This window comes from Triticum urartu, chromosome 1A, assembly GCF_056163025.1.
Source record: "Triticum urartu cultivar PI428250 chromosome 1A, HENAU_Tu73, whole genome shotgun sequence".
Lineage (NCBI taxonomy): Eukaryota > Viridiplantae > Streptophyta > Magnoliopsida > Poales > Poaceae > Triticum > Triticum urartu.
In genome coordinates this window covers 546,745,329-546,771,284 of record NC_141873.1, presented here as the reverse complement: position 1 = coordinate 546,771,284, position 25,956 = coordinate 546,745,329, and the positions used below count along the sequence as shown (strand labels likewise).

The window sequence follows — 25,956 nt, the reverse complement described above, 5'->3', positions numbered from 1 at the left end:
AGTCGCTCACATACACTCACTTCTACGAACGCACACACGCACACGCTACCCCTATGAGCACCTCCGAGAGACTGAACCGACACATCATCTTGAGATTGATGAAGTCACCACAAACACCTTCGTAGTCGACGGGAACATGCATCTACTCCCACTTCACGCACATCTATGAAAGGCCTGAAATAAATCCAGGAAAATGCAAGCACCAATGTCAAGTCTAGAACTTGAACTCTCGTGGGCTGGGGACCACAGGTTGGTTCGCACGTGTGCGGGTCTTGACCCATGCTTATTAGGCTATGGAGGTGCTATTTCTATCTCCCGTTGTAAGGCACGGCCATGTGTGCTAGTATTAGGAAAAGAGAAAGAAAGCCGAAGGTAGAAGAAAGGAGATGGGCCGTTGGATCCTTAATCTAATAGTCTATAAAATCGACTTACCCAAGATATATTTCCAGGCGGCTTACATATAGGATAAGCCTCAGAAGAACTATCCCAACATGGATGGCAAGTTCAAGCTCTCTCAAGTCGAGCTGATGAGTATTCCAAGGATAGCGTACGTCGCGGTCAACCCGCACGCACACACCACGTACGTGCACCCGGGACATTTCCGCCCTCGGCACCGCCGATCGTCGCGCCCGTGTCCCGCTGCTGTTGCCGTAGCGGCGCAGCGCTGCCGTGCAGTGCAGTGCAGTCGAACGGACGAAGGCCACACACACACGCCGGGGGGGCCGGAGCTGCGCGGCCGGCCGGCCGTCCGCCCGTCCGTGCAGTTTGCTCGTTTGACCGGCACGAGGGCCTAAAAGGCCGGCGTCAGCCCGTCCACGTCGCTGAACAGGATCGCTGAACAGGACGAGGATGCGACGACGTACGTGTCGACCGCCCGGCCCTGGTACCACTGTTGGCGGCTTCTTCACGGGGGCTGGCCGGCTGGGCTTGATCGATCTGGCGATGGATTAGCAAGTGGTACCGGTGGAAAACGTGGGGGGTGCACTCCGGCCAGTGCAATCCTCGGTCGACACCTGGACTAATGGCCTACTAAACGGATATTCTTCTTTGCTGCTTAGCATCAGGTTCTTCTCTTCGGACACTTCAGTTTTCGATCTAGAAAGATTCTTCTCCTCATCAAGAGATAGAAATAGATAAATGAGTGTGCAGTGCTGCGGATCTGCCCGCCATCGCCATGGTCAAACTGCTCACTCATCCGAGCAGCTAAACTGGAAATAGTTTAGTACATACTGCTACAATTTTAACTCAGAGAAGCTTCAGTACGACGAGCACGGTCTGAGATCCGCTCGGCGTGATCGTGGATTCCAACAACAGCGCATTAGCGCTCGGTGATTAAGCCAAGGACTACGGACCATTGGGTTAATATCTGAAATGCATATTATTTGAAAGCTGCTGCCTTGGAAAATCTTTCTGCTTACCTACTTGCTGACCTTAGGATAGAAAACACATATTACCCGAAAGCTAGTCGCTTGGATGGCATGCTATCAAAGCACTTAGGGGTGGCTGGAATAGAACCCACAAGAAACTTGTGAACTTTTCAAAGAATATAGAGACGAGGGAGATAAATGTACATTTTGTATCGTTTTCACTTTGATTCACCAATCCCAGAGGGTACTATGTGCTTAGACGGTAAGATATCAACTAAAGAAAGTAGCGAGTCCATAACCTTTCTTGAGCGGAAGGGGAGCTATTGGAACTCACGGGTGGGTGGATACCCTAGTGCTTATTGCTTCGTCGGAGCAGAGGCGAAAAGGGATTCATTAGTTTGACAACACAAAGTGTCATGTGGAGAAAGGCAATTGTGTCAATCTTATAAAATCGCTACTTGTTTACCTGGCAGACAAATGAGGCCCACGTGTCAGAAGGAGATAGAGCGAGCATGTGTGCCTGATGTTAGACGAGGACGAAAACACGATGTCACATAGGTAGGTTTGACGGATACATAAAAGAATGCACGTAATAATATACGTCCGAGCTAAATTTTTCCACCAGTTGTATTCTACAACTAGGAACATCAAAGAGAGCAAACACCAAAGTGAAAATGGATGAAAGCTCAAGCACCCTGTGAATCATATATCATACCAGTACTCGATAGCGTACGTCGCGGCGGTCAACCCGCACGGATGCAGCACGTACGTACACCCGGGAACCTTTCGGCCCACGGCAACGCCGCACGGCGCTTCGGGGCGCGTCGCTCGTAGGCCGTAGCGCCCGTGTGCTGTTACTGTTGCTGCTGCCGTAGCGGCGCCACGCCACGGTGCGGTGCGGTGCGGTGCAGGCGAACGGACAAGGGCCACACACACAACGGGGGACCGGGGCCGCGCGTCTGTCCGTGCCGTTCGTTTTCGTTTGACCGGCACGAGGTCGGCGGGAGTGGACGGCGACGTGGACGTCGGCCCATCCACATCGCCAACCTAAACAGGGCGGTGGCGACGGGAGCAATGACGTGCCGCCACCCGTTGGCACCGTCGTCCGAGTTTTTCTTTAACATCTGTATAGACACAAGCGCTCATATACACGCGCATAAACTCACTCTTATGAACGCACACATGCATATCCTACCCTATGAGCATCTTTAAAAGACTGAGCCGGCATATCATCTTGAGATTTACGAAATCATCGTAGGGGCCTCGTCGTCGACGGAAACGTCTTCTCCCACTGAATGCGTATTGCGGGAAATTTTAAAATAAATTCAGAAATAAATGCGAGCATCAGAATTTAAACCCTGATGGACTTGGGATACCACAGTCCCTCTTACCATCTAACCACAGGTTGGTTTGCCACTGCCGTCCGAGTTGCAGCGTTTGCTTCTAGTGCGGGATGGTTAGGGATTTTACCCGTCCAGATTAGCAAGTGGCACGTACCGCGGAAACGTGGGGAGAGCGGGGTCACAAAGAGAGGCTCCGGCCGGATCAGTCCCCGGTGGACACCTTGCTGGGAATAATGGCCTAATAATCGGATATTCCTCGTTGCTGCTTAGCGTCAGGTTCTATCTTCTGTACTCATCGCCCAAAAGATTCCTCTCTTCCGTCGATTCTAAATAAACGATTCTCTCGGGGACACCATTCAGTTCTAGAACTAAACAAAAACGAGTCTAATACTAGTACGAGCGATGGTCAAAATAGGCACTCATCCCAGCACGTAAGCTGGATATTTTAGTAGTACTAGTATAAGTAATTCAGAGAAGCTTCGGTACACCCCCCGCCTCCCGTGTCCGTGCGGCTGGTCTGACTGATGGTGGATTCCAACAGCTAGAGCATTACGTGCTAAGGACTAGGTCTGAGTTACTATCTTCATAGTGCAAAGTAATATAATAGTAGTGTCATAGATGGGTTTATTTATTAGCTTGTAGATTTATCTTTTCTCGGAAAGCGCTATGTTACAGTAATATATTATGTTACTCTAAACACCCCTCTCCTCATTAACTACATGCCATATAAGTAAAATTTTCTTGAAGTGTGCTGTGTTACTACCTACGTTACTCCCACTATGACTAGCCTAAGGCTGGTCGTAATGGTTAGTATCATGTACTAGTATCATGCATATGATACTAGTGTATGATACTACATTTGTAGTGCATAGTGTCATATGTTAGTATCATAGATGACTTCATTTATTGACATGCATGACACATAGTAGCACAACATTTAATATGATACAATATCATGATCCACCTCATCAAATTTGCGTAGTTATCATGTATGATACTACTTATGATACTCTCATTACAACCAGCCTAAGAGAGATTGGATTAATCTGGACCACCGTGGAATACGGATGGACACACGGACGTGCTTGCGATTTGGCAAATCGAGGAGGACTGAAGAATGAATCCTCGGCAGGACGCAACCGGCCATCACGGGTCGTTCGTCGAAAACAGTTGGCACCAAGCACACAGATTTGTTTTTTTAGACAAACCAAGCACACAGATGGGAATGGGTCCGTGGGGACTAGCAAATACACCGTCAGACTACAAATGGCAGCCCAATCCTATTGAGATCCTACAAAGAACAACGCATGGCGCGCAGAAACCGCTTAAAAAAACATGGCACGCAGAATTTTTTATACACATTGAATATAATTCAAATGCATGATGAACATTTTTTAAATACATGTTAAACTATTTTCAAATACATGTTTGCATTTTTTAAAATGTTACAAAACATTTTTAATTACTATTTTTACGTTATATTAATATTTTTCAATAACATCCCGAATATATTTTCGAAATACACAAAGATTATTTTGAAATGTTATGAATATTAGTCTAAAAGGTATTAAAAATAGAATTTTATAAGCATTTAACATATTTCTGAAATGCATCAACATTTTTGCAGAAGTCTGCAAAAAATTCTTTGAATTGTACAAACATTTTTAGAAATTACGAGAATATTTTTTGTGTTGTATTAATATTTTCTAAATTTTACTAACATATTTTTGGAACACGTGAGCATATTTGGAAACGTCAAATATTTTTTTGAATGATACAAAACATGTTTTTTACATTGTTTGAACATTCTTCGAAACAATGTCATGAATATATTTTTGAAATGGGTCAACATTGTTTTTTGCGGGTAACTTTTTTTATGACACGACACTTTTCTTGGATGGTACGGAATATTTTCAAAATTGCATGGATATCCTTTTTTTTGCATTGTGTGAATATTTTTTAAAGTCACATATTTTTTCAAAATGCATGAACTCTTTTTAAATATCACAATTTTTAATGGTTTGAAGATTTTTATCAAATTGGTCAGAACAAAATGTTTACACGCATTAACATTTTTCAAATTCTCGGTGAACATTTCTAATCTTTTAAGTAAACCAAGTTTCAAAATATATGTACTTCCAATATTTTAAAAGTAAAAAAAAAATAAGAACAAACAAGAAACAAGAGAACAAACAAACAACCAAACAAACAAAGCAACAATGGCTACTGGACCAGCCCATTAGTAATAACGCCTAAGGAGAGACGGGAAAGTATCCGGTGCTCCCGGCCTTGGGGTACTCCCGGTACTCCAATGTCAAAAAACATATTTTTAATGTTTCAAAGAATTCCGAAAAAAATTGTGAATGTTCCCAATGAATGTGACTACAAGTCCTAAAACTTTCAGATCCAAACTCGAAACACACATTGAGAAACAAAAATGTGAAATCTATTTGTCTATTTGAATAGTAAAGAAGAGACAAAAGCAACATTCACACTATTCAAATATGGATTTCTCTTTTTTGTTTCTCAATCTACACTTTGATTTTGGACCTGAAATTTTTAGGGCTTGTAGTGACACTCCTTGTTAACATTCCCAACTTTTTCGAATTTTTTTAAACATTAAAAAAATATGTTTTTTGACATTGGAGTACCGGGAATACCCCCCGGCTGGGAGCACCGGATACTTCTCCCAAGGAGAGATGTGCTTCTGTCTCGCTGCAAGCGAGACAAAGCCATGCCATTGAAGATGTGATCATAATGCAAGTTTGGCGCATATGGTCATCACGTAATGATATTGTGCATGGCAAGGAAATCCCTCCCCCAGAGGCTACGATTGACTATCTACAAAGTTATATGATTTCATTGTCGAATGCAAGGTTGTATTCAACTAAAGATATTATCAAAGGAAAGCGCCCTCCGGTGGAGGATCGTCTTGTGGTGGTCTCCATGTCCGTCTCCGCCGACAGACAATGCAACCGTCTCAATAGATGGCTCCTTCTCGGTTGAGGACAGTACCGCGGAAGGGGGCATGAATCTTTCTAGGTCGGATAAAAGTGTGATATTTGCAGCTTGCTGATTCTTGTTCAACTGCAACGATGCCTTGGAAGTATAAATTCATGCACTTATGCAAGGCATGGCTCTAGCGTTGCAGCACACTAAGGACCCAGTTATTGTGTAGTCAAATTTTCCGGAGGCTTGGCGACTTTCTCTGGGGAGGGTTTGTCATGTTCGGCTTTAGAGTCACTTGGTTGCTAATAATAAGTTCTTGATGGAAAGGAGAGAGTTTATTCCTATGAAGCTTAAATGCGTCCAAAATAGGGTAGCAAATCGTCTGGCGTTGTATTGAACATAGCACTGCTATATGGCTACGTAGAGGACCACTGTTTATTGAGGAGATTATGCCTCTCGATTGTAACCCTATTATCTTGAAATAATTTTCTTTCACCCGGTAAAAAAAGATAAAGTCATGCCTCTCTTAATCGGGTAGAAGAGTTGCACATGTAAAGATGTCTCTAAAAAAGGCGTTGCATGTATAGTTGCCCGATGATGTTTTTTTGCATGGTAAAACATGTCTTATTTATATCATAAAAATCAAAGTACAAGTCACGTAAAGACTGACATGACAAAACTAAAAAGATAGCAGATCACCTCTAAACTTGACACTAACGCCCTTATCCTGCTCCCCCCGCCCTCAACCTTGCAAACTATATCCATAGATCTGAGAAAAATGAAAAAGACAGAACTAGATGCCTCAACACTTTTTTCCAGACTTGGTCAAACTTAAGTTTTATCAAAGACAAATCAAGAGCTTTAATTTGGTATGGAGATAGTACATGTCTTATTTTATAGAACTAGGTGATTACCCTGCGCATTGCGGCGGGAATTTGAAGATTACTTACAGATGTATTATATATGACGAAAATGATCTAAATCAATAGCTACTATTTTAAATGTAGTAATATTTTATACTTGTACTATGTGGGAACAAAGAGTATGGATGTGGTTTGCATGGGTTGCAATAGTGTTAGTGGATGCTGACATGACACACTTGATGAGGTGGAAGGTCGTATGCTGAGAGAATTAGACTTGGTAGGGATCAACTTTTTAAAAATAGTAGATTACCCTATGATACAAAAATCTTATGGACCAAGTCGGCCTTGGAGGACCGGATTGGCATCAAGTGAGTTAGAAGTTATCTCTAAATGGGTACACAGTTTACACAAGTTCTATTTTAGAGGAAAACAAAGCAAAAATCAAGTGCATTTTTTTGGAATTTACAAAAGGTTAAATGTTATGTATGGACATATTTGGACCAAGAAAAGGACACCACCAGCAAGCGGCTAGGAGTGAAGGATGAAAGTACACACATTAACACTTCATATAATTCAGAATTATCTAATTAGTTGCATATAAACTTAATAGTCTTGTACTTTACAAACCTCCGCAAAGTTATTTGCTCGATTCCAAGACTTTTATATACTCTACAAACTATTCTTTGGATATTTTAGGATTCTACAAAAGCGATACATATTATACAATGACATGCTATATTGTGGAGTAATGTTGGTTTTCTTAAATTTATAAAAAGTACTAACAAGAGATTTTTGAAGAAATTTCATTGTATAAAAGTATCTTGCGATATACAATACATTCTCCGTTTCGACTAGAAAATCATAATGATGAATATTAGAAACTTATTACAATTATTTATCTTAATATATACAAAAATGTGTTCACATTGCCTAAAAATAGTATCCATGATAATATATCAAAATATGTATCCATATAAACAACAAATTTCTTTACATGATTATTTGTAACAAAATAAAAAAAATTGGTATAAATAATTTAGCTTGGAATTATGTCATCTTCCGATTTGGTTTATCGATAGAGTCGGACAACATTACAGAGTTTGAGGAATCGGGTGACGATCTCTCTGAAGGGAAAACTTACTATGGAGTTGAGGACACTATAGGCAAGGATGATGATTACCTTGGATACTATTACTAACTTTACTTACTAGATGTCTTCGTATGATTGTAACACTGCTGATGTACCTCATAGTTGGGCTGATGCTATCATTTGGTCTCGTTACGTACCACATAAGACTGTGCGTTCGGTCTAACCGCACCGATCGGTTCGGTTATTCGGGTACCAAAAAATTTTGTTTATGTCATAAGTGATGACCGATCGGTTTCTCTAAAAACAGGAAACCGGATGTTTTTGGCACAGATAATTCGGTTCGGTCATCGGTCTTAACCGATGAGCACCCAAATCTATAAGCAAAAAAATGGAACAACCGAATAGGAATCAATTAGGACATCCAAAGCACACAGAGGCTAGTGGAGGAACAATAAAAAGAAGAAATCGTTGCTGGACATGGTTGCTCGTAGGCTGGCGGCCGCTACAGGGGAGCTACGAGCGCCACCTACGACCTTGAAGAAGGATGGTCGTCGGTGCGTGGGAGCCATGGTCGCTGCCGGCTGCCATGCATCACGAGCTAAGGGAACACCTTCTGTCCGCCCATGGGGGTCGCCTAACCGCCGGTTGTGGTGACTGCAGGAGGTGCGCACGCAAATGGTGGCGGCGGCGGTGCGTGTGAAAACTGGAGCATATTAGGGTTGGGACGTAGCGTATGTTTGGGTTGATGTGTGGCTGGGAAAGGATTACTTAGATGAATATATGTATGTCTGGAAAAGGTTGAGCGGTCACGTGGATGGGTTGGTAGAATGGCTAGTGGGCATGTGTTGGGCATTTGTGCACTATTTTGGTTGATTCAGTCAACCGAGCTCGATAACCGATCTCACTGATCTAAATTCGGTTTCTGGCATTTGCTAGCCGAACTAACAACCAAAGTTTCGGTCCTCAGTTTATTCGGTTTCGGTCTCGGTTTTATCGGGTCCGGTCCTTGGTTCTCGGTTTTTTTACCCACCCCTACTACCACATGTTTGTAGCCTCCATATTGCCACGATAAAGCCTCTAACCTCCACCATCTAGCAAACCGTTGATTTACTATGTTACAGCTTGGTCAACTCCTCTTATAGTATGGTAGTTGCAGGTGCAGGATTTCCCATGTGACAACATGGATATCTTTGGGATATCATTACTATCACTGTTAAATTTGAATATAAATTTTGCTAAGGGCGGAAGGCTCAGGCCTTTGCCCCATTGCTTGGTTCCACTCATCCACCCTAGTTTCCATTATACTAACTATCATGTTCCTTCATGAGCGTATCCTACTATGTGAGGTACTATGGCCCCCCCTCGAATCCCTTTATCTAGCTTGAACTCTTCTAGAAGGGTCAACATTGTACTTACATTTGACAACATAAAACTTGCATAGGGAGTGTTCAACCCGAGGTATCTTAGTAAACACCATGGGTTAGCGCCGAGAGTGCTGGCTGCAACAGAGCAACTTGCAGCGCCACCCGGGGCAACCCGGGTTTGGCTAACCATACGCATAGCTCATTCGGCTAGGACTAGGTCTAGAGATACGTTTGGCTCTGATCGGGGCGTCGACCCACCAGGAGGTCTTCTAGATTAGTTTGGCATTAGCTAGAGGAACTTGTTAACTTTGAACTTCCGGTACACATTCATGTTAAAGCGGTGGCTGCGATGCCCATGAACTAGGATGAACGGGTTATGCGTGTGGAATCTATAATGGAGAGTTGGAAGCACCCCTGCAGGGTTAAATCTTTCAAAAATCCGTGTCCACGATTAAAGATGACTTGGAAATTTATAATGTTTTTTGTAGAGAACTTGAACTAATAGCTAAAACTTGCTCAACTGTGTGCATAATGTGACTATCTCTTTTTGAGGGCATGCAAGAAAGAAGAGGACACGATGGGGTTATGAATGACTCGTAGGTAGGTGTTCAAGATCACTTCTTGGTCAACTAATTGTGACCTCTGATGTGTATGTTTATCTTACCTTGTAGTATTCGTAGGACTAGATAGTTCACAATTCTAGATGCTTGCTGCAAGCTAACCACTTAACCACATCATACCCACAAGTGTTATTAGTCTTAGTATCCTTGGTAATGTACTTGCTGAGTCTCAAAAGGCTCACATATAGTGCAACAATTCCAGATACAGGTGATGATGATACAACTCCAGGTTTAGATGATGTCCTCAACTACGAGGGTCACTATGATGACGATAGTGGCCGATACTACATGACTCTTGGTTACGATCACGACGATCACTAGGATGGGATCCCGGCTGGCAGACTGGGATTAGCAGTGTGGACATTGCTTATTTATTTGCTGGCCCTAAGCCTATTTGCATTTTGTCCATACCCGGATCCGTGCCTTCTTGATATGTATGGTCGATGTATTGTTGGCTCAATGTTGACATCTGCTTGGTGATATTTATGTATTGACATATGCATGCCATAATGTTATCTCTTATTTACCCATCTATCTTTTTTAGTTGTACTTATTGTGAATTTCACCTTGTTACCAGTATATGACACTTGCAAGTATGATTATTAGTCATATGCTAGGGCAACCGAAATGTCCTTCTATCTTTGAGAAAGATTGCAAAGTCTTCTTGAAGCTAGGATCGCATCTCGAGCATTACAAGTTGGTCTCAAAGCATAATTTATACAAAAACTCCATGTCCCTGTGACCTTCCATGACATACTTGGGGCCTTGGAACACTTAGTAATCACATAGTAGACAATGTTGCTGCAAACATTCTCCATGTGGCCAACATCTTGGCTCTGCCGTTAGAGAAGTTTAATCCCCTCAGCTTCGTCTGCCATATTGGCGCTGATAAGTGAGGGGATCCCATATCATTAGGTGTTGTATATTACTGATCAAAGTCAGTCTTAATCGTAATTTTGTATGAATAAAGTTACTCCCATTCTATTTTTACGATGCAATGAAGTTAGAGAAGTTTGTATCATGGCAAATACGATTATTTGGATTTGATAAGTTTATGTTATTGTGTCAAGTTACTTTTATTGGTTTGATTCTTTGTGGATTTGTAATCTTTCATCGACATCTTAGTGAAGATATTGTGATTCGATAGCTTGCACTTCTAGGGGATCATCCCCGTCCCAAATTCATCGCTCAAGGATTCCCATAGTTTTTGATGCGTAACTCAAGGAGCTTTTAGAAATCTTTATTGGTAATCAAGTTTGTGTGGGTGAAAGAGTGGTAGCATCGTTGCTCTGGTCTAATTGTAACCTCTTTACTGAAGTCTTTCGAATATTTCATCTTTGCAGATATTGATACCACATAGAAGATGTTTCCAAGATATTTCATTCTATTTGTTTGTCATAGGACTTACTATGTATTTCATTTGATCTTACATCTAAATCAATGTACTATGGTTGTTACGAGTATGAAGAAAATTACAGCTGTTTCTTCGAAGAAGAAAAAGTTGTGGAATGATGGTTTGCCTTGTCAGATAACGACAATAGATGGAACAAACTTACACCCTTTATCATGTTCATGATGTAGTTCCTCCATTCACTTTAGCCCATGAAGATGTAAGCCACACCAGTATTCCCGAGCTTGAATTTTACAGTTTAGTCCAAAATAGCACATGCTGCCATGGAATGTCAACATGTCGTGTGGCATCCACGTTGCTCACCTTCAGAGAAAATATAGTTAAAGAATTTCACAAAAAATCTATGAGAGTTGGAATAGAGAGAAGAGGAACGAGACGTAAATTTATAGCCACTAGTAGCATGAGCTCCAGAAAACTTTGTGGGGGTGTACCAAACGTTGTTAATAACGTTGTAGTACTTTTTCGAAAAAACATAGTAGTACTAATATGTAGCTAAGTACTATTTCCTCGGTCCTAAAATAAGTGTCGCTGATTGCTAAATCAGCGACATTTATTTTGGACGGAGGGTGTAATTGATGAGCTATGTATTAGACTGGCTCTAGATGTCGTGAGAATGAGATAGAGCCAACGGTTATATTCGTCATGTTCTTATCAATTTATGGGTTTGCTCTCCATCTGACGCGTAAATATGGTAGGATTAGATCTGCCAGGCGTCGATTTGGTGAACTATTTGGCGCCGATCCGAAGGAATAATTCGCCGCCCTCCCTTCCCCTTGCTGGTGCTACTGCTGCCGGCATGTGGGGGACGTGTTTATCCCGCTGGTCTACGAATTGAGTGGTGGTCTGGCTACCTTCTTCGTTGGTGGCAGTGGTGGCTCGAGGCAAGATTTTTCTCCTTGTGGATCCTTGGATTCCATGTTCCTGGCTCCTCCAGAGAGTCGGCGTAGCGGCGACGACAACCTTGACATGTGAGTATTGTCTCCCTCTTCTTCGTCGTGGTGTTGTCAAGCTTCGCATTGGCGGCACGGAGGACGGGTCCAGGTGTGCTTATGGAGGTGGATCTGTGAATGTTGCAAAAGATTCATCGGAGATGGCGTTTTGTCTGATGTGCTAGTCCTTCGTGGCTGAGGTTGGTAGACTTCCTGATCGTCTTGGTTGTCTTTGAAAGGATATTTGCTTAGGCGATGGAGTGGCAGCGACGACAACGCCTGCACCCCGCTCCAGCGAGAGTGTTCTTCGTTGTGTGGTCTGTGGACGTAGTTGTAATTTTATTTACTATTGGGGTACTTTGTAGTATGGATGAATCTTTAGTATAATCCAGATGTCTTTTCATTTTTTTTTTAAATTATGGGTTTGCTTTAGGATTGTTTTTGGTAAAAACCCTTGACTTTACACAAATTCACACTAGCGAAGCTCCACGTGCCCCCAACTCATTCATGGGTAAGCTACCCCTTTCCCTTCCATTCCACTCCTCCAATTCCCGAGTCTTTCTTCGAACACGGCAAAAATTTGATGTGACATCTATTCTAACCCGGCTATGTCACCCTATTGTACTTGCTTTTAGAGTCCGAGGCAAAGATTCAAAGGCTTTTCCCATTATTACAATGCATCATGGTGCATGAATTTCATTTAGTTTGTTTCTTCAGGCTTGTTTAGTTAGATGGGATCAACCAGGACTTTGGTTTCATCCATTTGGATGAGTGGATCAGACCTCTTGCACCGTTCTCATAGAAAAGATTTTCCACATTTGGAGAAGGTCGGGGTGGGGAAGCTTTCGACCTAATTATAGTCGATCAATGCAGCTTCAACATATGGAATGGTTCTTGCTAAGGCGTTTCATCCCGGTTGAGTCGACTCTTCTTCGTCAATTCTCCGACTAAGATATGTGCCTTGTGAAAGTCCAATTAAGCGTCTTGATCTATCTCTATAGATCTAGATGCCCAATATATAAGCAGCTTCGCCGAGGTCTTTCATTGAAAAATTCTTATTCAAGTATCCTTTTATGCTATCCAGAAATCTATCTAGTTACTAAGCTCCCATAATTTCCTGGCCTCTGGTGGCTTGGGGTCGTGGAGGGCATTTTTTGGCCCATTTATGCTTTTTTCTCGCTTGACACTAACAACACGACGTGCAGCAGCCTTGTAACGTTCCTTGCCACTACACCACAAGCTGCATAGTCAATAATTAACCGCTCAATTTACCGCCCTCGCAAAAAAAAAAACCCGCTTAATTTACTGCATGCAACGCTTAATGTTTTTATTAATGCTTAATTAATTAAATAAACAACAGATTATCTTATACTTATGAGCCAATTTATAAATCGGTCAGGACGGATGCCTCAGCAAACAAAAGTGCTCTAATTACCTGCATACTATACCAGTAAGATCATGCCTTGTGTCTTTAGAGGATCTCTAATAGAAGATGTAGGTGAAAAACTAACTAACTAACTTTTGCATCTTCAAGGTCCAAAAAGCCATCTCCAATAAATGATGTAGATATAAAAAAAATACATCACCTGGCCAAGTGATGTAAAATACAACACCTGAAGATGCAAATTTGCATCTCCACCTCCAGGTGATGTAAAACAGCTGGTCGCACGCCAACCGTTTTTTATTTCTTCTCTCCATCGTGTGTCTTTTTCCTCCGACCACCGCCCGCCCACCCACCCACTGCACCATGCCACCATCGCCCCGTGCTAGATTCGGCCGCCAACCACCCCTACTGCCGTTTCCGTGACTCCGCCGTTGCAGCCCGCCTCGAATCAGGCTCGATTCGCCACCTCCGTCATCGCTCGATTCTCCAGCACCGACATCCGATTCACCACCGCCAAGCCCCCGCCCCGAGCCCTCACCCTATCGCCGCCCGCCACCAAGCCCCCGCCCCGACCCCCACCCCACCGCCTCCGTCGATTCGCCACCGTGAAGACCCCGCCCCACCGTCGCCTGACACCAAGCCGCCACCCCGAGCCGCCACCCCACCGCCGTCGCCTGATTTTCCACCGCAAAGCCCCAGCCCAGAGCCCCCACCTCACCACCGCCCGCCAGCAAGCCCCCGCCCCACGCCGCCCATCACTAAGCCCCTGCCCCGAGCCAACCAATTGTCACTGCTATAATTTAGCAATGATGCAATCCTTTTCACTGGATACTTTTATAAAATGCTTAAACATGATTGTCACTTCTATACTGCAATCCTTTTTTCCTGAAAAAAGGCACAACTAAATGACAATTACACACAACGAGCCAACCAATTGAAATAGACCACATACGAAATAAGCATAGGAGATTAACCCATGACCGAAGAATAGGCGCGGCAAAGCGCGCGTCATGCTCTAGTTCTGTATTATTTCCAATCAACAATATGTCATCCACATATAATATTAGAAATGCTACAGAGCTCCCACTCACTTTCTTGTAAATATAGCCTTCTCCAAAAGTCTGTATAAAACCATATACTTTGATCACACTATCAAAGCGTATATTCCAACTCCGAGAGGCTTGCACCAATTCATAAATGGATCACTGGAGCTTGCACACTTTGTTAGCACCTTTAGGATCGATAAAACCTTCTGGTTGCATCATGTGAGTATTTTCTCCCTCTTCTTCGTCGTGGCGTCGTCGAGCTTCGCATTGGCGGCACAGATGACAGGTCCAGGTGTGCTTATGGAGGTGGATCTGTGGATGTTGGAGAGGATTCATCGGAGATGGTGTTCTGTCCAATGTGCTATCCTTCGTGGCCGAGGTTGGTAGACTTCCCGATCGTCTTGGCTGTCTTTGAAAGGATGTTTGCTCTGGCGACGGAGTGACAGCGATGACAGCGCCTGCACCCTGCTCCGGCGAGAGTGTTCTTCGTTGTGTGGCTTGAGGACGTACTTGTAATTTTATTTACTATTGGGGTCCTTTGTACTATGGATGAATCTTCAGTATAATCCTGAGGTCTTTTCACAATTTTCTTATAAAATTATGGGTTTGCTTTAGGATTTTTTGGGCAAAAACCCTTGACTTTACACAAATTCACACTAGCCAAGCTCCAAGTGCCCCAACTCATTCATGGGTAAGCTACCCCTTTCCCTACCATTCCTCCAATTCCCGAGTCTTTCTTCGAACATGGCAAAATTTTGATGTGACCTCTATTATAATCCGGCCATGTCACCCTATTGAACTTGCTTTTAGAGCCTGATGCAAAGATTTAAAGGCTTTTCCCATCATTACAATGCATCATGGTGCATGGATTCCATTTAGTTTGTTTCTTCGGGCTTGTTTAGTTAGATAGGATCAACCAGGACTTTGGTTTCATCCATTTGGATGAGTGGATCAGACCTCTCGCACCTTTGTCATAGAAAAGATTTTTCACATTTGGAGGAGGCTGGGGTGGGGAAGCTTTCGACCTAACTATAGTCGATCAATGCAGCTTCAACATATGGAATGGTTCTTGCTAAGGCGTTTCATCCCGGTTGAGTCGACTCTTCTTCGTCAATTCTCCGACTAATGGTGGTCTCACGTCCTTCAACGACCAGTTGAGGCAGGCATCTCCTTTTCCCGTGATGTTCCCGTCGCTTACTCTGCTCCAGAGCGAGCATCCGATGCCCATCCTCTCTTCATGCAGTTTTTTCTTGAGAAAACTCTCTCCATGTCTCTCCCTAATAATAAAGTACGGATTGAGTCTCCGGGTTCACCGTTGCGGGGTTCACCGTTGCAGCGTTTTTATAAAAAAAGTCCCTTTGCTTTTCGAAAATAGAACCCGCAGTCCAAAAATAAGTGAGAAAAATGATTCGATTGTGCCTTCTGGTTGCTCGGCTGTTTCAGTCCCCTATCGACTAAGTAGAACGGAAAGGAAAAAAAAGTCCGATCCGACCTGATCGGACCAGCAGCGCTGGTGACGGCCATGGGCGCCGGTGGCCGGATCGGACCAGCAGCGCTGGTGATGGCCATGGGCGCCGGTGGCCGGAGGGGAGGTACAAGGAGAAGTGGCGCAAGAGGGAGATATGGAATGAAGGGAAGGGCTGCCCTGGCAGCGGCGGGTGCGCGCGTGTGGGATCGAGGCAGCAGCCCTCACCGGTGAGACCGCGGCCATGGCGCCAGTGGCCCAGCGATTGGCGGCGGCGGGGTGCGCGCGCGCGTGGGAAGTGGGGATCGAGCAGGTGCTCATCCCCTCTCGCTAGGTTAGCGGTTAGCGGGGAGAACTGGGCCTGTCCTTGGGACCGGCTGCTGTTGCTGCTGCGCTCATTGGGCCGACCCACTGCGACTTTTTTTAGAGAATACCTTAGATGCAAAACGCTTGTGTTTGGACCAAGTCAAAATAATGCCAAAAAATACATTTCAATATTTAAAAAATTTATATAAATGTTCAATAAATCATAAAATGCTTATGGATTCAAAAATGTTTGTAATTTTTTAAAATGTTAGAGTATTCAAAAAATGTTCGCATATTTTGAAAACAAATGTTTGGGAAAAATATTCATTATTTTTAAAAAATCATGTATTAAAAAATATTAATGAAATTGAACAAAATGTTCGGCAAAATGTTATCGGTGATGCAAAAAAAAAGTTGTCATGGTCATTGGAGATTATGAATTTTTTTTCTCCCGTTGCAACGTTAGATATATTGCTTACCTAATCTAGGGAATGGCTGTATTTAATTATTCATGATTCAAAATGTTATATATTTTGTTCATGTAAATGTTTATTTTGCATTCTGCTCTAAAGCTTAGGAAATGGTTGGCAATAGTTTTTGTGTCTAGGGTTCTTCTCCTTAGATTTTGATTGATATGTAAGGGCATACAGATGCATCAACTATTTAGATGTTTTTTTTTTTTGAGATTCTGAACTTCAGGGGTGGGGTGTCTTTAGCCATGCTTATTGGATAAGGTTAGGACCATGGGCTATTTTTTAAAACTCCCGCTGCAACGCACGGGCATGTTTTCTATGCTATAAAAAACACTAATCTGCTTAACCTTATTATCGATGTTTATTAAAATTGGATATATAAAATGGTGCATAATGGAAAATGAAGCCGGTTGTGTCCCTTTTTCGCCCGGTGCAACGCACGGCATTTGTGCTAGTAGTAATAATATTGGTCAGCATTCTAGTGTTATATTAACAGAAATCCTATCTAGCAATCGTTCGCTGAGAGAGGGGTGACAAACGAACTTTTTTTATGGCAGTTTTAGTACTGAGAAGAGAACAAATGGTGGCAGTTTAAAAAAAATTGTCTTCTCTAACAAAAACTGCCATGTCGCTCTAAAGACTGTCACCCCTCACAAACTAAAAATGACAGTGAAATCATTCGCAAGTGAACATTCGCTAGCTAAGGGCCAGATTAAAATTTCGCCTTTGGCCCCCGAAATCTCCGGACCGGTTTGTATCTCGTATGGCGCCCCAGGCCCGGACGTCATGGAAATTGGCCATTTTGTGATGAAAATTTGAATTAGATTCATTTTATGCCAAAGTTTTAGAAAAGTGCCAGGTTTATCAATTTTCGCGGGTAGGGAAAGCAGCCCAGGAGGAAAAGAAGATAAACACGCGCGAAAGCCCGAAACCGCGAGACGGTTGCAACCTCCACGACGCCACCGCGTGCGTCACGAGGCTCTCCCTCGCGGCCGCGTCCACGAATATTCTGGACTCCTCCAGCGCTTGAAACCGCCATGACCAAAACTTTCCTCCATGTCGATGCTCCGCAGTATATAAGCCGGGTCGCGTCCCCTCTCTCCTTTCACCAACCCAAGCAAGCAAGCAAGCAAGCAAAGGCAATCGATTGATTGAAGCAAACTCAATACAGCGTGCGTGCAAGAAAGCATCGGCCACCGGAGCAGCTGCCGGAATCATCCCCGTCTCCAACCGATCGAGTATGGACAAGGTGCTGGCCTTCTCCATCCTGAGCGCGTCGCCGGCCGACATCGCCCCCGACGCCGGCTGGGCTCGGTTCTCCTGGCAGGGGAGGAAGCTGCGGGACGACGGCCAGGCCAGAGCAGGGCAAGAGGGGAAGCAGGGCGGTCCGCCGGCGGGGGCGGAGCAGCAGCCGGACAAGGGGAAATCGCCGGCGTTGCGGCCGCGGTTTGCGCCGGAGTTCGACGGGATCGACTGCTTCGAGACCATCGTGTGCCACTGATGAGCGAGCGAATCACGAGCTGCTCGTGGTCTGGCCGCGCGCGTGTGTGAGACCAATTCTTTCTTGGTCTGATCACCGTATGATCGGCGTGTTCATTTTGGTTGTTAACTCCTGCTTCTGACTGAAGCCGCGTGTTGCACAGAGTACAGAGAAAGAAAGAAACCCATTTCGCCGTGATTATTTGGATAAGCTTGCTGCTTTGTTTTTGTTTTTGGTTTTAAGGCTAGAGACGTCATGACGGAGCAGAGATGCTCAGTCAAATAATCCGAAAAGTGGTGGACACGTGTGAACTACAACCTGCTACACCACCCAACAACCAGCACACGCGTCACGTAGAGGGCTTGCTGTGGTACACCTGCAGCTCGGCCCCGCATGGCAGTGAGTTGAAAGCGGCAAATAGCCTCACGAGACTCGCAGCTAGCCACGCATAAAAAGGGTTCCAAGACCAACTTTGGGCGGCCCCGCATGGCAGTGAGTTGGAAGATCTATATTTTTGCATCACCATCGTTTGTCCCCACCTAGCACAGCACGGGGACTAAATTTGAAGTAGACTTGATGATCATTACCCTCTTTAATTTTCTTTTATGAATCATCAAAACTATGGGTCAACAATACCTCGAAAAACTTAGGGCGGAAGTACGACTTTCTTGTCCACCCCTAACCTAAGACAGCTAGAGCAAACTTTTCTCCTTAGACATCACCGGCGAGTCCGTGGATTCGCCCTCCCTCTACCTGCAACTCCGACGGCCGGTGGCGGGGAGGGGAATTCTGGTGCCACCGCCTCGGTTATTAGTTTATATTAGGGTTTATTAGTGCTTGCAGGTGCGGCACTCAGGCAGATGGCGGTGTTTTTTTTGCGAGTTTGTCTTTCGAGCTTTGATCCCCCTCGAGTTCGTCCGTTTGAAAGTAGTCGATGGAGTTTCGGCATAGATTCCTGTTGTGTTATTGAGGCGATGGGTTTAGGGTTTGTCTTCGTGTACTTGGTGTCAGGTGTTTTAGATCTATGCAAGAGTTCAATAGCGACGACTGCGGCTCCAGGGTGTTAGTTCTTAGGGGAACGTGCACAAAGACTTTTCTACTGTCATAAATAAGGTCAAGCTGGCTCCGATAGAGCAACAACAACAACAGTGACGCGTTGGCGGGTTTTTCTGATTGCAGTAGTAGTCGTTCAGTGGTCTTGAAATCTTGATGTAAGTTTTATCATGTTCGAAATGCTGCTGTACTTACCGTCAACTTTTATAATTGATCTGACCTTTTTCTGAAATAAAAATAATACCTTGAAAATCTTATTCCATGCGTTCAGGTTGTTCCTTTATAAGAAGACGCCGGTGTTGCTGGACCTAACGAGCTCGCTAAGTACTCCCTCCTGTTCTTTTTACTCTTTGCATATTAGATTTGTCTAAAGTCAACCTCATCTAATTTTGATTAAGTTTATACAAAAAATTATTAACATTCACATAACAACACATTTATTATTAGATCCATCTCGAAATATATTTTCATATTATATTTATTACATGTTATAGATTTAATATTTTTTAATATAAATTTGGTCAAATTTAGCAAACTTTGACTCCAGTCAAAGCTAATGTGCGGAGTAAAAAGAACCGGAGGAAGCCGCCGATCCTGGAGGCCAAACAGGCGGTGAACTGATTGCCGCTCGTCTTCCGTGAAGGTGACGGATCAGATCGACCACGTGTCTTCTGCGAACGGTTACAGTGCTGTCTAACAGATCGGCCAAACGATGACAAGCTACTTGATTTGTTTGTTCCATGCCTGGAGTGGAGAGATACTGTGCTCGCTTTTTAATTCTGTAATCGTGCTTGCTTTGCTTATTCTATCGACATTAAGCTATATGTTTAGTATGGAGCATGCAGCTACGCTCAAGACCAAAATCTCGATCTGCTTGATTCCAACAGCGCATCAGCGCACTGTGATTATGCTAAGTCGGGGTCCTTATCCACAATTCTACATGCAAATGGACAAGGTTCTGTCATAGCAGGTCTAAGCAATATGTATTATAATAAAAAAATATTTTTATATTATGGGACGGAGGGAAGGCAGGATTCAGAAAGTCCGATTTCATTGAGCAATGATAGACTGGAAGAAAGTCTTTGTGAGTACGCGTTTTGTAGGACCGGCCACGAGATGGCGTGGTGGCGCCCCTCCCTTTGGTGTGGTCGTCCAAGCATTCCTCCTCGCCAGCAAGGTGGTGGTTCGTCCGTTTGTGGGCTGTCATGGGGGCTGTTAATGTGGCCTGCCTTTTCTCGAGGTTTGGCAGGGTGGTTGTGGGCGGCTTTGCACGAAAGCTGAAGCCTTTGACGGTGTTTGATGTCGGCGGCGGCAGCCCACACGTGTGCCTCCAAGAGCTCGCTAACTTCTCTTCGGTCTGTGGGCTTGTTGGTAGTGGGATTCTGGTTTGCCGGCGGCAACATAATTGTGCTTTTTTTTGTACGATCGTCCCTTAAGCAATCGTGTGGTTCATTTTTATTTTTTTTACGTTTGTTCCTTAATCAATCATACGATGCGTGGGTTTTGGCCTATTTTCCCTTATAAACCAGGCCACTCATTCTTGTTTTTCTATCTTATTAATAAAATCGACAGAGCTCCTGCCATGCACTTCAAAAAACACGCACACAGAAAAAGATATCCGTTGTTTTTGCTAGTTATTCTTCCTTGTTTAATGCTTTTTAACTGTTATGTGCATGAACGCATTTGTAACTTGAAGTTCTTGATTAATTATGTATATCAAAATTTCGGAAACACATATTTTATCTTCAGTCTAAGCTTGGCAAACAACATATTTCCTGTTTAATTTGCTACATGGTATTTTTTATTTATTTTTATTATTAGACTACGACGGTAGTTCCTTTGTTCAATTCCCGTGAGTTATATTCTAGCTCAATGCAATAGTCATCTAACTCAGCTCCCTTTCTCATAAAGTATGGCACCATTTTCTATGATTGATCTAATGTTCAGATTCAGATACTACTTTTTTTTTGGTTCGGTTAGGTGATTAATTTCTATACACCCTAGGCAACTCTGGAAAGTTAAACTACATGAGAAAAATCTTCTGTTCTACAGACTTTTCTTGTATAGTCTATAGACTTGGTCAAACTTTAAAAAGTTTGACTTAAGGCAAAATTATAACAACAGTTAATTTGAAACGGAGAGAGAGTACGTGATCTTTTATAAAAGAGAAAAGTATGTTTTTGGTCCCTCAAGTTCTCAAAAAGTATAGACTTGGTCCCTCAAGATTTTTTGGTATACATTTGGTCCCTCAAGTCTTAAAGCCGGACAAGTTTGGTCCTAAACCAGATTTTGACCCCGTTGACCAGGTTTGACCGCCACAAAACTGCCGATGAACAGTAAATTCGAACAGGTAGGCTTTGGAGGACTGGATTGGTTTCAAGTCAGTTAGAAGGTATATGGGTACACGGTTTAGAGAAGTTACACGAGTTTTTGTTTTGAGGAAACCAAAGCAAAAAATCAAGTGCAAATTTTCCAATTTACAAATGTTTAAATTCTACATATTTCCACAATTTGACCAGAAATGAGTACCGCCAGCAAGCGGTTGTGATAGTAAGATTAAAGGACAACATTGGCACTTCATATAATCTAGAATTATCGAATTAGTTACACATAAATTTAATAGACTTGTACTTTACAAAACTCTGCCAGATTCAAAGACTCCAAAGCACTTTACCAATTGTTCTTTGGATATTTAAGGATTCTACAGAAATGATACATATAATACACGCACATATTCTTTCGCAAAAAACCATGTACATATTATATTGTAGAGTAATGTGGTAATGTTGATTTTCTTATATTTTTTATGGAAAAGCTATTGTAACAAGAGATTTTTCCAGGCTTTCCATACTAAAAAAATCCTTTTTATGCAATACATTTTATTTCATTGGCCCTAGAGAATGTATTTTCAATTATAAATATTGGAACAACATGAAAAATGTGTACCTTAATATAAGTAACTGTGTTAAATTTGTGACTTCGCTAGTTATACCAAAAAATATTATTAAAGACAATATATCAAAGGTTGTATTCTGAATTTTCATCACATCATTATTAAACAAAGTAAAAAAAATTGGCATAAATTAATTAGCTTGCAAAATTTTCATGACATTGTTATTTGGAATCCGCCACCAACCAGTGCAGAGACCTCACCTATGAGCTCAACGAGAACGAGTTCGCCGATCTCGACCAGGAGGAGTTCCTGGCCAGGTATGCGTTGTCCTAAGACGACGTCGGTGATGGTATGGACATCACGGTGCCCGCAAGCAGCAGTGACGTCAAATTGTGGCCATTGGCATCGACGACGATAACATCTTGAAGGCTCCGCCTCCGCCCAATATGAAATGCAGAGCCAAGGTTGCTGTCACACCGGTTAAGTCCAAAACCTTATTCATTTCAACCATACCTTGTAAAGCATTCACAGTGGGTTTTTGCATGGTAATATGTGCCTCATTCATATCATAAAGATCAAAGTACAAATCACGTCAGGACTGACATGACAAAACTGAAAAGATAGCAGAACATCTCTGAGCTTGACACCAACGCCCGTCACCTGCCTCCGGCACCACAACAGCAACCACCGAAGAAAAGAATGGTGGATCACCTCCTCACCGTAGCTCGATGCGGCTCCATCGTTGATATGCAGCTTTGCGGATCTCTAAGGTGGCTCAACAAAAGTGAAAACCTTACCGTTGAACAAATCAGACCGGGGCAACACCCCAGACACGCCATCGAACTCCAGATCTGGCACCCCACCACGACTAAGACGCTGCAGGAGGAAACCATACCTGCAATCCACGAACCACGAATCCAGCATCCGCTCATGGACTACCTCCTAAGCTCCGTGTCGACGCTGGAGCAAACGTCGTCGCAACGACGGAGCACGAGGACACAAGTCCACCACGAGGATGCCGCCGCCGCCACGCCATCATTGCTTGAACAGACTGGTTTCCAAATCCATCCCCAACCATAGGACCGATGGCCTCGTTAAGGAAGGATCTGAAGAATATTTATTCAGCGCCTTCATCGTCGTCGTCGAAGCAAAGACGATGAACAACCTTAGAACCTAGATTATGAGGGAGTAAAAATGATCCACACGACCCCCTCACCACCGACGACCGAGGTTGCCGGCGAGGGGAGTCGCTGGAGGACGACGCTGGAAGATTGGCCTCTCTTGGTGGCTGTTAGGGTTCCTACCACCAGGGACAAGAGGAAAACTATTTGACAACATTCATTGTGGTTAACCATTATTATTTTTCCTTGGATGAATGGATGCAGCTAGCTATTGGGCGTTCTTGACAATTGCCACGATCGAGACTCTGAAGTGGAGGACGAGGAAGCTTTTGTCCCTCTCGAAGCAGCAACCAGTGGACTGTGACCAGTACGATGGCGGGTGCAACTGCGGGTCCTTCCACAGAGCCTTCAAGTGGATTATGGAGAACGGCGGCCTCATCATGGAGGTGGAGCACACAAATGGTGAAGAACAAAAACAGCAAGAGAAAAAGCAACCCATTTATCCTTCTCACCACGAGGAAGACAACGACAGTGGACGTACATACTAGCACCGCTACCGACGCACTTCGAAGCGCATTGTGAGACACAGACCGCCCCCACCCTCGGCCCGCGTAGAAAACGCCGGATGAAACCAACCACCAAACCTCATCCACAACCCAACTCCGCTTGGAGCCACCATCATCGTCAAGCAAAAGAGCATGCCACACGATGTAGGGTCACCACCTTAAAATCCCTGTAACAAGCAACGGCAGAACCTACGCAAACCAAGACCAATCTAAGACGATGATGCCTCCAGGAAGGACCTCGACATTGGAGCACCGCCATCACCTGTTCCAAGAACCTACAACAAAGGTTCCCCTGGAGTGCAAGAGTGAGGGTGTAGGCCCTCCAATGATGATGCCTCCAAAAAGGTGAGCAGCGCCACGGGGGCTTCTGAAGGTTTTAAGCAATAGGCAATCGTACCGTGTTGCTGCAAAACCGACCTTGTAAGATTAGTATGCATAAAAAGAGTGCTTAGGTAACTCTCCCAATTACTTCAAAAACCCCACTCCAAAAGTAACGGTTATCTCAAAAGTGTTATTCTGAGCTCACACGCACTTGGTGAACAGTAAAATTCAAAAAAACAATTACCTTTTTTGTGATATATATCGATGAACGCTTTCACCTATGTGCAAAAAATCGTGATGGAGCGACATTCGTGGAGGCCCGGACAAAAAAATGATGTTTTCAAAATGCTTTCAAAAATAGTCTTTTTGAAGCATCAATCTTTTTCAGATCTCCACAAATGCCATTCCATCACTAAATTTCACACGCACTAGAAACATTTATCAATGTTTATCACAAAAATCAACTGTTCCTGAATTTATTTCCTTTTTTTCGGATTTACTATATTAACCAGGCTGCACGGGAGCTCGGAATAAACTCCATGTCCTGTGAACTATGAAGTTCTAAGCATTGTATAAGACCATCCTGCCACAGCTTTATCCTTGACCATATGCTACATTTGATGCAGCTCAGTGTATTGACATCTTGCGATGTCACCGCCTATGAGAGTACAGAACTACCACTTCCGACATCGGCTGCATCAACTGCATGTTCACAAGAACATGGTTATCACCTTGGCCAAGAAGACCAAAGAGAGGAAAACACATGCGTGATGCGAGACTAGGTAAAGATCATTGACCTCCATGTCATTGGCCTCCCCTGCGCGCATTACCAAATGGCGGTAGTCGTCTGTCAGGCGGCCGAGGCGAAAACCAGCCTCCTCTGGCCGTCCAATCCCGCTTAAACTGTGATTTTGGTCCATCATAACTGAAACTATGAGTCATAATACTTATTAATGTTTTCCTCTACGGCAGCAACATTGTTGCAACATTTGTGAACTTATTACTGGATTTTTGAAATATGTACGGAATAAATGAACTTGAAATTTGTGTTTCTCAAACGCACGTCCCTTGTAATTATCTCAAAATGTCAGCGCCCCTACTCCAGCTGACCCTGCACCAGCCGCTGACAAGAAGGACCCAGACGGCAGCGACCCGATCGCTGCCTCTCGACCCATCAGGGCCAGGAAGCCCAACCCAGCCAACACCGGGCCGCAGTGGGTCCACTGAGCCCAACTGACCGGCTGGCTACTTAAGGCGCGTCCCACGAAGACCCCGTCATCCAGTGGATCACGGCGGCGGCACTTCTTCTCCCCGATCCCCTTCCTCCAAATTCTTGTATTAGTGCCTGTAATTCTACCTCTGGGACTCGAATTCGTGAGCAAGTGTAATAGATCGGGCGATCACTACTTAGATCCTAACATCTGGTATCAGAGACCAATCCCACTCCCTTCCGCCGCGTCGATCTGGCCCAGTTCGTGGAGACACGAGCTGTGCGTCAGGCGCGATCTCGCCTCATGGCCATGGATCCGTCGATCCAGTCCTTCCTGGAGCGTCTGGAGACCACACTCAAGGAGCACACCGCCGCGATCCAGGCCTCCAACGCCAAGGTCGACGATCTCGTGGCGTGGCGCCCCGATCTCGAGCGACGCGTCGCCGATCTGACCGATTCGGTGGCGACCCTGCAACACGCGCCTCCACCGCCGCCACCATCGTGCTCGGAGGGTGTACAACACCAGGCGCCAGGGGCGAGTCAACCACAGCCTGTGACGACCGGTACCCACATCGGGGCCGTGTTTGGCGCGGCCGCAACTGCACCAGGGCCCGATGGCCACGGCGTCTTCAACAGCACACGGGGGCTACCCGCGGCGTCCTTCCTGATGCCGCCGCCGCTCCCGGCAAACGGTCAGTTCGA

At 44.2% G+C, this 25,956-nt stretch overlaps 1 protein-coding gene and 1 long non-coding RNA gene across 2 annotated transcripts in view; one reads left to right on the top strand and one right to left on the bottom strand.

The window, feature by feature from the left end:
* Positions 1–25,956, bottom strand: part of LOC147992487 (uncharacterized) — a 285,776-nt gene that overhangs the window by 79,934 nt on the left and 179,886 nt on the right. The gene's annotated exons all lie outside the window — the stretch shown is intronic.
* LOC125538496 (uncharacterized) lies at positions 17,715–18,291 on the top strand. The gene has a single exon (XM_048701779.2). The coding sequence runs from the start codon at positions 17,851–17,853 to the stop codon at positions 18,109–18,111; it is 261 nt and encodes an 86-aa protein (XP_048557736.2). The 5' UTR covers positions 17,715–17,850; the 3' UTR covers positions 18,112–18,291.